General features: G+C 37.7%; 1 protein-coding gene across 3 annotated transcripts in view; it reads right to left on the bottom strand.

Annotated features, from left to right (window-relative positions):
• The window catches only part of LOC122020213 (cycloartenol synthase-like), a 46,252-nt gene that overhangs the window by 15,870 nt on the left and 17,226 nt on the right, over nucleotides 1-13,156 (bottom strand). The window contains exons 1-8 of one of the 3 annotated variants that reach the window (XM_042578033.1): nucleotides 9,924-10,276; nucleotides 9,496-9,643; nucleotides 7,098-7,283; nucleotides 6,741-6,830; nucleotides 6,462-6,656; nucleotides 6,106-6,190; nucleotides 4,346-4,512; nucleotides 2,643-2,831 (exon numbers count right to left, since the gene is read on the bottom strand). In XM_042578033.1, coding sequence (XP_042433967.1) covers nucleotides 2,643-2,831; nucleotides 4,346-4,512; nucleotides 6,106-6,190; nucleotides 6,462-6,656; nucleotides 6,741-6,830; nucleotides 7,098-7,283; nucleotides 9,496-9,643; nucleotides 9,924-9,931 — 1,068 coding nt within the window. In that variant the 5' untranslated portion in view covers nucleotides 9,932-10,276. Of the gene's footprint in view, nucleotides 1-2,642; nucleotides 2,832-4,345; nucleotides 4,513-6,105; nucleotides 6,191-6,461; nucleotides 6,657-6,740; nucleotides 6,831-7,097; nucleotides 7,284-9,495; nucleotides 9,644-9,923; nucleotides 10,277-13,156 lie in introns of those variants that run through there. The other 2 variants (XM_042578034.1, XM_042578032.1) reach the window with 2 other exon arrangements.

Raw genomic sequence — 13,156 nt, 5'->3', positions numbered from 1 at the left:
TTGATGTCGAATGACTTAGAAATTTGTCTTGACTTAGAAATATTTCCTGAAAATTATTGAAATATAGTTTCAAAATTTTTTTAATGTCAACCCTTAGATTTCGTTTGTACCCATTTTTATTGTGATCAAAGGGGGAGAAGGGAAAGTATAAGTCTAGGGGGAGGTAGAAAACATTGAAAATTAAAATTGGAATGTTTGAAATTTAATTTTTTCTATCATGTTGCATGTTATTGCAATAAACTGTTTAATTTCATATCTATTGTTGACCCTAGCTTAACTTGGGTTGATCACACCAAAAAGGGGGAGATTGTTGGAACCCCAAGGTTGTTTTGGTGTGATCAACAAGTTAAGTTAGGTCCTGCGTTGTTTCTAACCTTGTGTCTAAGTGTGCAGGAGCTTAGGAGCACAGGTACTCGAGCGGAAACTAGCGAGAAGGGATGCGTCCGAGGGACGAGGTGTCGGAAGAGTACACCGGACGAGAAGGAAGTGCGGGGTGGTTCCGAGGTACGAAAGTCGGAGCGGAAGATTGCTCGGGACGCAAGAGACGCAGCGAGAAGGTCGGCACGGGTGCGACCGAGGGACAAAGTCTGCGGATGAGTACGAAAGAAGCGAGCGGTAATTCCGAGGGACGAGAAGCCGGAGGAAGCACGCTCGAGAAGACCGGAAGATGGGTTCGGTGAGCCCTATTCCGGATGTCGAGATCACCCAAGCGGAGCCGAAGCGGAAGACCCGAACCGAGGCTGAACCGGAGAAGAGAGCACGGACCAAAAGTCAACTGGTTGACTTTTGGCCCGGCGCCGGAACTATCCGGCGCCGGAGTGTCCGGCGCCGGAACCATCCGGCGCCGGAATGGACTTTCAACAGGATCGAGTTTGACTCGATCCGATCGTTGGGGATAAAATTTATCCTTCCAGGCGCCGGAACCCTTCCAGGCGCCCGGACCAAGACTATAAATATAGCCTTGGTCCAGAAGCTTAAACAGAACTCACTGATTGTAAATCCAGTGCTTGCACACTCTCTTTTAGTCTAAGCTTCTGTTTTCTGCACTTCAACGCTGTACGAGGCTTCTCCGCCAGAAGGAGTTTTATTGAGCTTAATCTTCCTTGGATTAACAACCACATCGGTTGTAACCAAGTAAATCTTTTGTGCCTTGCTTTTTCTTTATGCTTTTAATTTACTGCTTAGTTTATTTATGCAAGTGTTAGCCTAAAGAGTTCGAGGAGGGTTTGTTTTCCTTTTTGTGTTAGCAGGATATCCAACAACTCCCTCCTAGCCGGCCCAACGGTCCTACAGTTTCATGCTGCACCAAGAAGATGAGAGCGAAACTGCCAGAATGTGAGGTATTGCTTCTACTTTGGACTTGTATTCCTATTGATTGTTTCTTGTTATATATAAGACGTGGAATTCACTGTTATTTTATTGTTTCTAGAACAATAGAAGAACACTTTCATTGATGTTCCACCAAATGACACCAAGAATCCACTTGGTGTCACTTGCCCGTGGTGTAAGAATAAGGGTTCTGAATCATATTGCATTGACTAGTATACAATATTATCTGTGTGACCATGTTGAGGCATTAGAAAAGGTAAAGTTTTAATTTGTAGGTCAGTTGCTATTTACCCCTTCTGAGCATTCTAAAAAGTTCCTAACACAATGTAACATTGTTTGACAACACTGAATGTTTATCCTTAGCATGTTGAGAGATGACTGTAACTATCTATAAAAGTTTCTAGTAACATAATGTTACATTGATAGGTCAATCAACTGAATGTGCATCTTGTGATAGCGTTGCAGATTTTAGTAAATATCTACTACAACATGGAAAATTTTTGGGAAAAAACTGCTTCACATTGTAGCAATTTTTTTCAAATCTACTACAGCATATGTAGATTGATTTGCATGTTTGTCAAATCTTTCCATTGTGCTCACTAGACTCAATTGAGTTGCAAGATGCAATGGCTTCAACACTATCAGTTTGGCTTTATGAAGACGTTCAAATCATTCCATTTTTTTTTTTGCAAAATTGTTACAACAAGTTTTGAACTCCTACATGATTAATAGAATTCATTATTGCATAGAGTAACAATTGCATTGGTTTTGCAACACTAAATAGCCTCAAGTTCTTCACATTTAGTCGATAATTCATTTGTTGACTATGAAAACACTACATCATGTAGTTATGAAAGGAAAAATACAATGAAAAGCAATTTTTTCCATTTAGGTCCTTTATTACACTACTATTAATTTGTATGTATACATGGTGGCAATATCATTAAAAATATTGTGTTTTGCTATGAATTTGGTGATGAATTTTTTAATCGCAAAATGTTATTGTGTATCAAAATTCTGGGATGAAAACATGCTTTTATCCCAGAATTTACGATGAAAATAGATTTTCGGTGCAGATTTGAAGTTCACTGAATTTCTATTCTTTGCATGATTGAGCGACAAATAATTCATCGCAAATTTACGACAAAAATATATTTTCGTCATAGATTTAAAATCATAAAACTTTGTGACAAATTAATTTTCGTCGCAGATTTGCAATGAAATCTGCAAGTTCTTTTGACAGTAAAAGAATCCTATTGTTTGCTATAAAAATTAACAGTAATCAACTTCTGCAAAATGTTCTTTTGACTTACCTTACTAACTGGTCCAAGGCAAATATATCTAGTATTCTCATCTTCATAATGAATATGCTGGATAGCAGTATTAATAGCCTTCTCTCTCAACTTGCTACAAGGCCAACGCATTAAAATAGGTTCAGCAATTTTATGAAGGAATGCCCAAACCATGTCTTGTATAAATGGATGTGGATAGTATAAATCTTCCTGAAACATACATCACCAAGCCACAAAATAATGAGCATTTAGTATATACTCATTAATAAGCATCACAACTAATTATAGTCACCAATTACAAAGTTATTTAATTCATTTATTTAAGCATTAGCAGGATTTTCTGGTAAATTAATATACTTTGTAGTTGATCCTATCTAATGGGATAAGACTTAGTTGTTGTTGTTGTTGTTTGGTAAATGCACTTTGTGCTTAAGAAATTTGAGGATGAAAAGGTAGACAGGATTACCTTCTAGTTATTTATGGAGGGAAAATGGGGATACAATTACCTCTGATCTATTAGGAGATAAATAACCAAAGCAATAAAAAAATGACTAGTGAGTGGGGCGATAGATTTCAGGAGTATCCCATTGAGGGTAAGGAGTTGACAAGAGGTAGATGATGAAGCAATTAAATCCTATGGAGAGAAGAGACAGTAAAATAAAAGCTACCACCATCATGAGAGGAGCAAGCCTATGGACATTTAAGTCAATGATTCCAAGTTCTTGAGATTTACAACTAGACGAAAAAACCAATTGCTCTTGAAATCAACAGAGAAATAGAGGATGATCCAATTCAATAAATCACTCATTTAACAGCTTTGAAGAAAGAAATTATAGAGAACAAAAAGTACAACATTTCATGTGGGTAAGGCATCCATCATTATTTAAGTATCCATGAACCAATTTTATGCTAGGAATCTCAGGGATGCTTGGATAAGAAGTTGGAAGTTAAAGATACTTGGTTGAGAGGATCCTAAATTACTCCCAAAGAAATCTACCTAGACAATGGGAGGAGTAAGGACATATGTTGAGATAATAAACTAACAAGCATTCTCAGCACATATCTTCGATCAAAGACCAATTGGCACTTAGACAATCATAAATATGCTAGCACCATAATATACATGAAGATAATGTATGCTTCAAAATGGAGCGCTAAATAAAAAACCCTTCATCCAATACGAGTTCAGGATGTCATCACACATAAATATCAAGAAATGCAGTTTAGGTCATGAAAAAGTATGAAATGTGTTCATATCCCCATGCTACAAAATATTGCATAAAAGAGACCCTGTTTGTATTATAATGCTAGAAGTCAGCATGCACATTCACAAGGGAATCATTATAGATCTTATATGCCCATGCTACAAAATAATGCATAAAAGCAACCTCTTCTGTATTACGCACTATGATACAGTCAACTTGCATGAGGGGCTAATTGTAGAACTTAACGTTTGGTTCATTACTAATAGACAGTCTAGCTAGCATCTCATTTCTACTGATAGTAATCTAAAATTCACTGTATCTCTTCCCATCAACATTTATTTGGACTAGATGTACTTATGATAAGAATCGCACAACCATAGAACTATTTGTTAATGTAAGACACATTTAGGTACACTATAGGCACTGTAATAAGATAGGAAAAAGATGCAATGACATGCATGATAATAGTACATCCAATTAGTCAGAACTAGGAGAATAAGGAGTAGAGGAATTGCACACCTTTGCACATTCATTACGAGCATGATTCCAATCTATTTGGTCATATGGGCAATGGAATAGCTCATTTCTTAGTGATAAGATTATTGGTGTAATTGGGCCAGTAAATCTTTTCCCGTATATATATGACATGGGCAAGTAAACCATCCGGCAATGGCACCACATTCGTCCTATAAAACAAAATTATTTGATAAAGTTCAGAGCTTTGTTGTACCATTCAGATTTATAGTTTGGAAATGAAAATTGATTGTATAAAGGCACCATACTAACATTTAAATGCCTAAAAATATAACCATGATTAGAGCTTGCTAGATTCCTTCTCTTAATGCAATCTCTTCTTTGCACTTATCTAAAAGATACTTATTTGATGCATCCTAAAGGTCATTTAAACCACTTGATAGTAACAATAGTCTAGTCTTTATTCCACTAAATGGAGTGAGTTATATAAATCCTCCTATGCTATTGGGCTCAATCTCCTAGTATATCATCACCTATATTTAAATAAATTTTATCCACTTTGATCGTTGTTAACCAAGTCTTCTTTGTCTCCCTCTTCCTCTATTAATGTGCATATTTATCACGCTTCTCACATTACCTAACTGGAGTACTTATTGAACACCTAAGTATGTGTCATTATCCTCTTAAACACATCTATTGGACTTTTTCCGCATTCAAACCATAGATTGCTTATATAAATGAAACTTTCTAATACATAAATGCTAAGAATACATATGGCCATGATTATATTTTACATGATGTCTTCCCTAGATGTTATCTCTTTTCCGCTTGTTTGAAAGAAACTATTTGCTGAATTATAAATGTCAGTACTCAAACCACCTGATGCATCTAGATATTCCTACCTTGTAGAACAACAAACAAACCAAATGGAGGGAGGAATGCATGATGATGCCATCCGTAGCTAAAAAGGCATAGACATAGTAGAGTAGGTCTGTCGTTCCATGTAGAGAAGTGAAATTGACACTTGTTTCTCAAAATAGAATGAACATTCTACTTATGTTTTATTTGTCAAAGATTTCTGCAGGTGATATCTGTGAATGATGGAATTAGTTAAATAATACAACTAGTAGGTAGAGGAATAAACCGCATGGAATGATGTTCTTAAAAATTCATAAAGGAATGGCAACCCTAATAGAGAGATAATGGAGTTCTCAAATATATACTAAAAATTTGCACCATGTATAAAATTACCATCTCATAGTAATGCAATTTCATACAAAAAAATTGAAACCTTCTCTAATCTCCACTTTAGTAATCGTGTAGTTCATCTTAACCCTAGTAAGTATCCTACACAACTTTTGAATAGTGAGACTGTCTATGTAGAAATTTGGTCTTTAAATTTCCAAGTTGCATAAAAGTTACCTCTATCCAATAAGTTTTATGTTGTAACGAAAACTATATATTAGGCACATTGCCTGCAATAGAAAATTGTATAGTATATGTTATCACGAATGTATGAAGAGTTACGAAACAAGTCTTGAGAATTGAAAAGGTTTTAGTATTGTTTCAGTTGTGCTCAGAATCATATCTGAAGTTCATGTCTAATGAGCAAAAGTCCTCATATATGTTGTTATTTACTATTACAAGAGCAGACAGTAAGTGATTGTGACAACATTCTCCACAATACAGAATTTTCATGTTCTACTAGTTACCATTCAGCTTATCTAAGACATCATCTTTGTTTTTACATCCTCTTTTTAGTTGGAACTAGATATTCTACTCATTGTTCTCTAACAAATGCATACCTGGATGAATAGGTACAAAGTATGGCAGTAACCACATTTCTGGTGGTAAAGGGTTGTTACCAGCCCAGTCAAACACTCCAAGCACCTGAATGAAATTCAGTACGTAGGAGTCAAAGCTCTTCTCTTGGACATGTGATATAAGTAACAACTAGAACGAAAAGTGGTAAAAAAATCCTATAAGGTTTCATTAGTATCACCAAATGTTTCCATGGCAGGAACCCCATTGGAAGCAATGCATGTGGCTATAACTGAATGTAACCGCCCCACAAATGCTTAGTTTAGTGAGGTAACTATCTTTGGCTTGTGGAATACATGGATATCAAGCTTTAATATAAAAGAAAGTCACTATTACTTACGGATAACCACATCTTTCCCCATGATGTTGTACAAGTTGCACTTCCATGGTCTAAGATCCATTTTCTCCCTTTTTCCATTGCCCCATCTCCATCATCAGGTCCTTGCCCAAGCAACCTTAAACTAACATAAGTCAATGTCGAACCAAACATAGTACTCCCACCCTCAATATGCAAACCCCACCCTCCATCTCTGTTCTGCAGCACATAAGCAGACACAAATGACAATTTAGCAAAGAATTTAGATCAAGTTTATCAAAAAAAATGTCAAGAATACGAAACCTGATGGTTGTAGAGATAACGACGGATCTCCTTCTGGTGTTCAGGTGTCAGAACAGTATTTAGAGTTCCAGTAACTTGTAAAGTTATTATCTGCACAAATCAAAAGGCAAACATTTAGTAGACACCTGATATGAATAATAAAATTGCGTATCTTATCTAGTAAGACATATCTAGAGCCAAAATTCAAGTCTTGTCCAACAATAGACTGAGTCAAGTTTTCAGAAAAATAAAACTTCATAAGAATAATCAAGGCACAATATTGAAGAAGCATAATCTAGAAAAAGGGTCATATTAAAATATTCAAGGCACAATATTTTATAATTTTCCATATTAAAATATTCAAGCAAATTTAAATACCAATCCCGGCAACAAAAACATTGGGCCTGCAAAATCCCCAGGCCAATGTCCATCATGTGCTTGGTGAGTAGAAAAAATGCTAATAGCCTTTCTTAAGGAAGTGACTAGAGCTTCTTCCGTGACATCTTCATCATCTTCAATCCTGATGATAGGATAGTCCATCTCAAGTGGATTCTCCTTTGCAAACTGCAATAAAGTAAAGAAAATAATAACTGCAATCACTTCCATAAAAAGAAAAATACAGAGGCATAGTTTTTCCAAAACTGAAAACATATTGCCATATTTTCGAAATAAAGTTAAAAGATTTCATGAACCAGCAACTAAACGTTGGAACCTGAAATTTGATTATGCCATATAAACAACTCAAAATTATGGTGTCATTTCTTTACTCAGTGGGAAAAGAATCTGCAAGAGTTGTTTTTTTTGTTTTTTTTTTTTTTGACCCAAATGAAAGAAATAACTTACACAATTGAGTCCAAATATTAGATGTGCAATGTCCAAACCACCATCCACTGGCACCTTAGCGAGCCCGTGGGTGTTCCTAGGGCTATGGTGTCGTAGTAGGATATCCAGATTATCACTCAGGTACCCGTCATTCGTTCCCCAACTATGACGTATTTACTGAAATTTTTCCTCCAAATGGGGGGCACAACCAAAGGATGCTGGGCTTCTAGACTGGTCGCAGTCTGCGCTTCTCGATTTATCCTGGTGACCGGTGGAAAACTTCCGTGGGGCCGGGCCGGTCACCCCAAGGATAATTAATGAGACTAACTGGAATTATCATTTTCTTAACTAGCCCGTGGGAGGCAGAGTCCAAATATTACAGTATACACGGTAGGTGGCAAGGAGGGATATTTTGTCCCATAATCTTCCTGTCCCATTAGTTAAATGACAAAAGAAAAATGTCATTTTGAAGCAAAAAAAAAAAAAAAAACCTTGGTTAGAGTTTGGGGGTCAGGGTGAGATGGGATCTTCTATCCCATAATCTCCCGGTCCTCTTGTCCCATTAGTTAAACGATAGAAGAAAAATATCGCTTTAAATAAAAAAATAAAATCTCTGTTTAGGGTTTAGGATTTAGGACGTTTAAATATCTTTCCTATCATCACTCCAGCTCCATGGATAACTTTAAATCCTAACCCTTAAACTCTAACCCTTAAATTCTGAACCTCAAATCTTAAACAGAGATTTTACTTTTTCAATTCAAAATGATATTTTTTTTCTATCGTTTAATTAATGGGAAGGGGAAACAAGGCGATTATGGGACTGAAGATCCCATTTCGTGCCCAAGTGGGGCCCTCCCCCTCAGACGCATACAATAGGCTCGCACGCCTACCATGCAACGCAACATATCTGTTTCTCTGCATGCTCGTGTTATGCTGCTTGGAAAGCGTGTGCACCTGCAGTGAACAACTAACCCTCTGTTTGGATGAAGTGAGGGAAGATTCATTAACGGAAGGGGAAGGAAAGGAAAGTGAGGGAAAGTAAAATATTTAACTTTTCCTTGTTTGGGAGAGATGGAAGGTTTATTAACGTAACATGTATTACTTTGTTTGGAAGGAAAGGAAAGGGAATGAAGGTTAAATAGATAAAGTTACAAAAATACCCTTATTTTTTAAATTAGAAAATTTTCATAATATTAATATTTATTTTATAAATATAAATTAGATATTTTTAATAATAAAATTAATTTTTTATATTATCATTTAAATTAACTATTTTTTTAATAAAAAGGTAATTTTTTATACTATTCATAACAAAACAATGAAATAATCAAGTAATTAAATGAGAAATAATGAAAATAATGATTTTAGAAATCTTAAATAAAAAAATTTGAAAGATAACGGTGATAACGAGAATTCCTATTCTTTAAAAACTTATTAAACTTTGATGGAAAAATTAAAAAATAGTAGATATCCTCTTAAATTTTGACGATAAAAATAATTTCTCCCTTCAATTCAGTTAGAAGACGTATCGAATCCCCTCCTCTAATAATCTGATAACAAGCGAGCTGTGAAGAAGGCGAGGAAATTGAACTCCGACAACATAGTAAAATTAGAAATTGAAATATTTCTTAAACTATTAAGAACAGGGATAAAATTGGAATAAAAAATATTTTGTTTTCCCTTCCCCTTCCTTACACCCCAATTCGGGGTGTAAGAAAATCTCTTTCCATGGGTAACGAAGGTTAAAGTTTACCTTTCATTCCCTTTCCTCACTCATTCCTAAATGAGGTTCAAAGTTTCCCTTCCCCTTATTTCCCCTTCCTTCCCTTTCTCTCACCTCCTCCCAAACAGACCATAAGGGGGAGGGACCCTTATGTGCTAGTCAAAGCCGAGGTACATGCCTCCCTTATGTGCTAGTCACTATTCCAAAGGCTAGTAGCCGCCCGTGATTTACCTCCTCCGTGTTGACCCTGGGACGGATTGACGGGGGCGCTGGGACGAACATATTCATCTTTTTTGCCATCATAAGGGGGAGGGACCCATACGGCAAGTGTACAAGGCAGGAGAGCATGGCTGCCGTGGAGCACAACAGGTCTCTTCCTCTGCATTTTATAAAATAGTAACGCGAACTAATCATGACCTTTCTTTTACATAATCGAATAAAATAAGCATAATAGATATAGACTGTCTTTCCTTTTAATTTTTCCTTTCTCATGCCAATGAAGTCTATTATTATCCTTTTCTTTTCCTTTCATCTTTTCTAATGCTAAAATTTCCAGTTATAATTTTATATCCCCTACAATCATATGCAATCCTACAATGAAAAACTTATAGAAAAAAAATTTCTGATGGTATCCGAGGTTTTCTGTCCTAGATGATTACCTTCCCATAGCCCAGCATGGTTTGAAAACCCTTCTTCAGCCCTTCCTGACCTAACTGATTTGATCCAGTAACTTCCTCATGTAGAGGAAACCTTGCCGACCCATCAGTCTCATTTCCCCAGCACTCTTGACTCGTTAGTCATTTTTCCCGAGCACTCAGAGTTCATCCAGTAATGTCCCATTCGGACTCAGGAAGGCCACTCAAGATCTGCACTCTCAAGCACTCGACATTCGTCCAGCTTTTTCCTTTCTGACTCGGGAAGGCCACTCGGAGTCTACGCTCCCGAGCACTCAACATTCATCCAGCGATTTCCTATTCGGGCTCTCGAAGCCCAGTCGCTATAGCCTACCACTATGACTCGTACACACCTAACCCATGGCCCAACAGCTTCCGACAACTCACGCAAAAGGTGACACCTGGCCAATGGCCAGATAGTGTTAGAGGTATAGTCCAATGGTTGTCGCCCCTGGTGACCTACCACCATTCCTACGACCAACATGCAGGCACCATCTCATTCATGTGGTACTGGTAAGTCCATTTTTGTGTGTCATGAATGAAATCCAAATTAATAAATTGTTTGAAATCGCTCAACTACACGAGAATAATATAGAATAGTACCCAAGTTGAATCTCTCGAGGACTAATATTAGAGTGTTTGTCTTAGATCAAAAGCTCTTTTTGGGGTTTTCTTCTTTAAAAATTGGTTACGTTGTTGAATTTTTGTTTAAGTTCTAGATTAAAGGCGAATTTGCAAACAATAAAAGGAATTTCAAACAAATAAGAAATCTGACCTAATGCAATTAAAAGAGTTCTAAGCTAAACAACATTATGAAACTACACTAATTAAAACTTCATGAAACAAAATTTACAACTAAACAAGAATTCGAACAACTAAGCACAAAAGAAGTTAAGATTACTGAATCCAAACATCAACAATTGTCAAATGAAATATGTTCTAAAGTTGTAAATACAGGAAACTAAATTAACCAATCCCTAAATCCCATTCAATCTGCAAGGAAAACTTCTTCTTGCCATCACACAAGAAACCGATATGAAACCTCACTTTGGTGGTCGGAGAAAAATCTCTCAGCTCCGAACTCAATGTCAATTTGTCCCAGCAAACCAAAGAAACCTCTCCGATAAGATGAATGAGAAATTGAAATTGTCAACACACGAAAATTTGGAATTTGGCCATTTGAACCTCTGCTGCAATGGGGAGCTGGATGATGATTAAAAGGGCGTCGGAAGGAAGTTAGGAACACTAGATAAACCTCTCCAATGCTCGCCAATGATGGAATGGGTGCACTGCCATCTTCACCGTTTCAGGCAGTGGCGGCAGCTGGGATTTCGATAATAGAATTCTCTTCGGAGAAACCTCTCCGACGAGTTTAGCTGATCAGGGGATGAACGCTAGTGACTGGGGACCTCGACGCCAATGAAGTCGCCTGAGAAATAGATATGGGAGAAGAGATGGGGGCTGTGAAGCACAAAATGTATAAATAGAAACGATGAACAATAGGAGCAACCACTGTTCATCCGTGAAAATTGAGTTTTTATACCTCTTGATTGAACCGGGATTTGAATGGGGTTTAGGTTTTGGTTCAATGGGGGCTTTTAGGGATTTGATAGGGGAATTAGACTTGAGTTAAGCTCAAGAGATTATCTCCTTGTGATGGGTTGAATAAATTTGGTTTGAGCTTCTTCATTTCGTTGGATGAACCAAACTTGTTTGGGTTGGTATCAATCTTCGAAGTGTGAGTCCACCTTTTTCCTTGGTCATGTACTAATTTCTATGAATCAACTTAAGTGTCCTATAAAACCAAATTTAAATTGCAAATGGATATAATACACCCAATATCAACCCAAAAAAATATATCAAATAATGACTTATTCAGCAAACCACATGAATATCTCATTCTGTCAGCTATATAAGGACCGATGAAGGTATGATCATTTTTTTCTCGTGCTCGAAGGTAACTCTTCTACACCAAGCGTGTGCACGTGCGCGCGCACACTCTCTCTCCCCTTTGTGAGTCTCATATCTCAGTTCAGTGTTGACTTGATCATCAGAAGGGCCACGCTAGCCCCTGTTGACATGATGGACTTTGTAGGCCACCTGATCTTAGCCAACTAGGAGATGGTTGTAACTTCTACTCCAAAGGAATCAGGAGAGGAGAAGTCCGAGCAAGTAAAAGGCATCATCAAATTGGTGTCATCTATGGAAAGAAATACACAAAGCTACGGTGATGAGTGAACAATGAAGCAACATCACCCTCAACTCTTCTACTGTCTACCAATCACAAATCCTCTGGTTTCCTCTCCTCACACTCCATCCTAGAGGGAGGGAAAAATCTTTGAAGCCTGGCAACAGAAAAGGACAATGACTTGGATCTCCCAGGCATGCATCTCCACATCCTTTCTCTCCTATGATAGCAAGATGAGAGGCTTGAATCCACCCACAGCCCTCTACTCCATAGGGAAAAAAAGGTGAGTGGCGTGTGAACGTCTCGACGAACTCAGCTGTTGAAGAGCTTGAAATAACATGATTTGCTTCATACTCCCCCAAGAAAGTTAATGAAGGATTTCTTGCTCTGTATCCCATTTTTTGCTCCATACAAATCAATTATTCAAGCAAAGTAGGTAGTTTTATCCCTTTCACACTAAAGGTAATGTGGGAACGCATTGCCCTTCGGCCATTCAGCCATTCGCCACTTGGCCAATCAGTCATTCTCCTCCTGGTCACCTAGCCAGGATCAACTTATCTCTCCTAGTCTTTCAACTAGGATCAAGCCATCTCTCCTGGCCGCTCAGCCTGGATTGAGTTAAGTCTCCCGGCCACTCAACCAAGATTGACTTATCTCTCTTGGCCTTTAGGTCAAGATTGAATCATCTTTCCTGGCCCTTGGCCATCCAATTGGGATCAAGCCCATCTCTCTCGGTCAATAGATCAAGATCAAGCAATCTTTCCTCGCAGTCTTATTGGGATCGAGCGGTTTCTGTCAAATGTCTGATTGAGATCGAGTTGCTCTCCTGTCCATTCTACCAGATCCAATTACCATGTACGGCCTTTTGGCCGACACTAGGTATCTTCTCTCCTAACAACCCAATTGTATGACTTTACCTTTCTTGGCCTTATGGCCAGGATTCAATCATCTCTCTCGACCGCCTAACTGGGATCGATCCACCTCTCCCTATCATTCAACAAGGATCAAGCCTTCTCTCTCTCTACCATTG

The sequence above is a fragment of the Zingiber officinale genome, chromosome 9A (genome assembly GCF_018446385.1).
Source record: "Zingiber officinale cultivar Zhangliang chromosome 9A, Zo_v1.1, whole genome shotgun sequence".
NCBI classification, from domain to species: Eukaryota; Viridiplantae; Streptophyta; class Magnoliopsida; order Zingiberales; family Zingiberaceae; genus Zingiber; species Zingiber officinale.
Note: the sequence above shows the minus strand (reverse complement) of the source record. Positions and strands in the feature narration are given on the sequence as shown.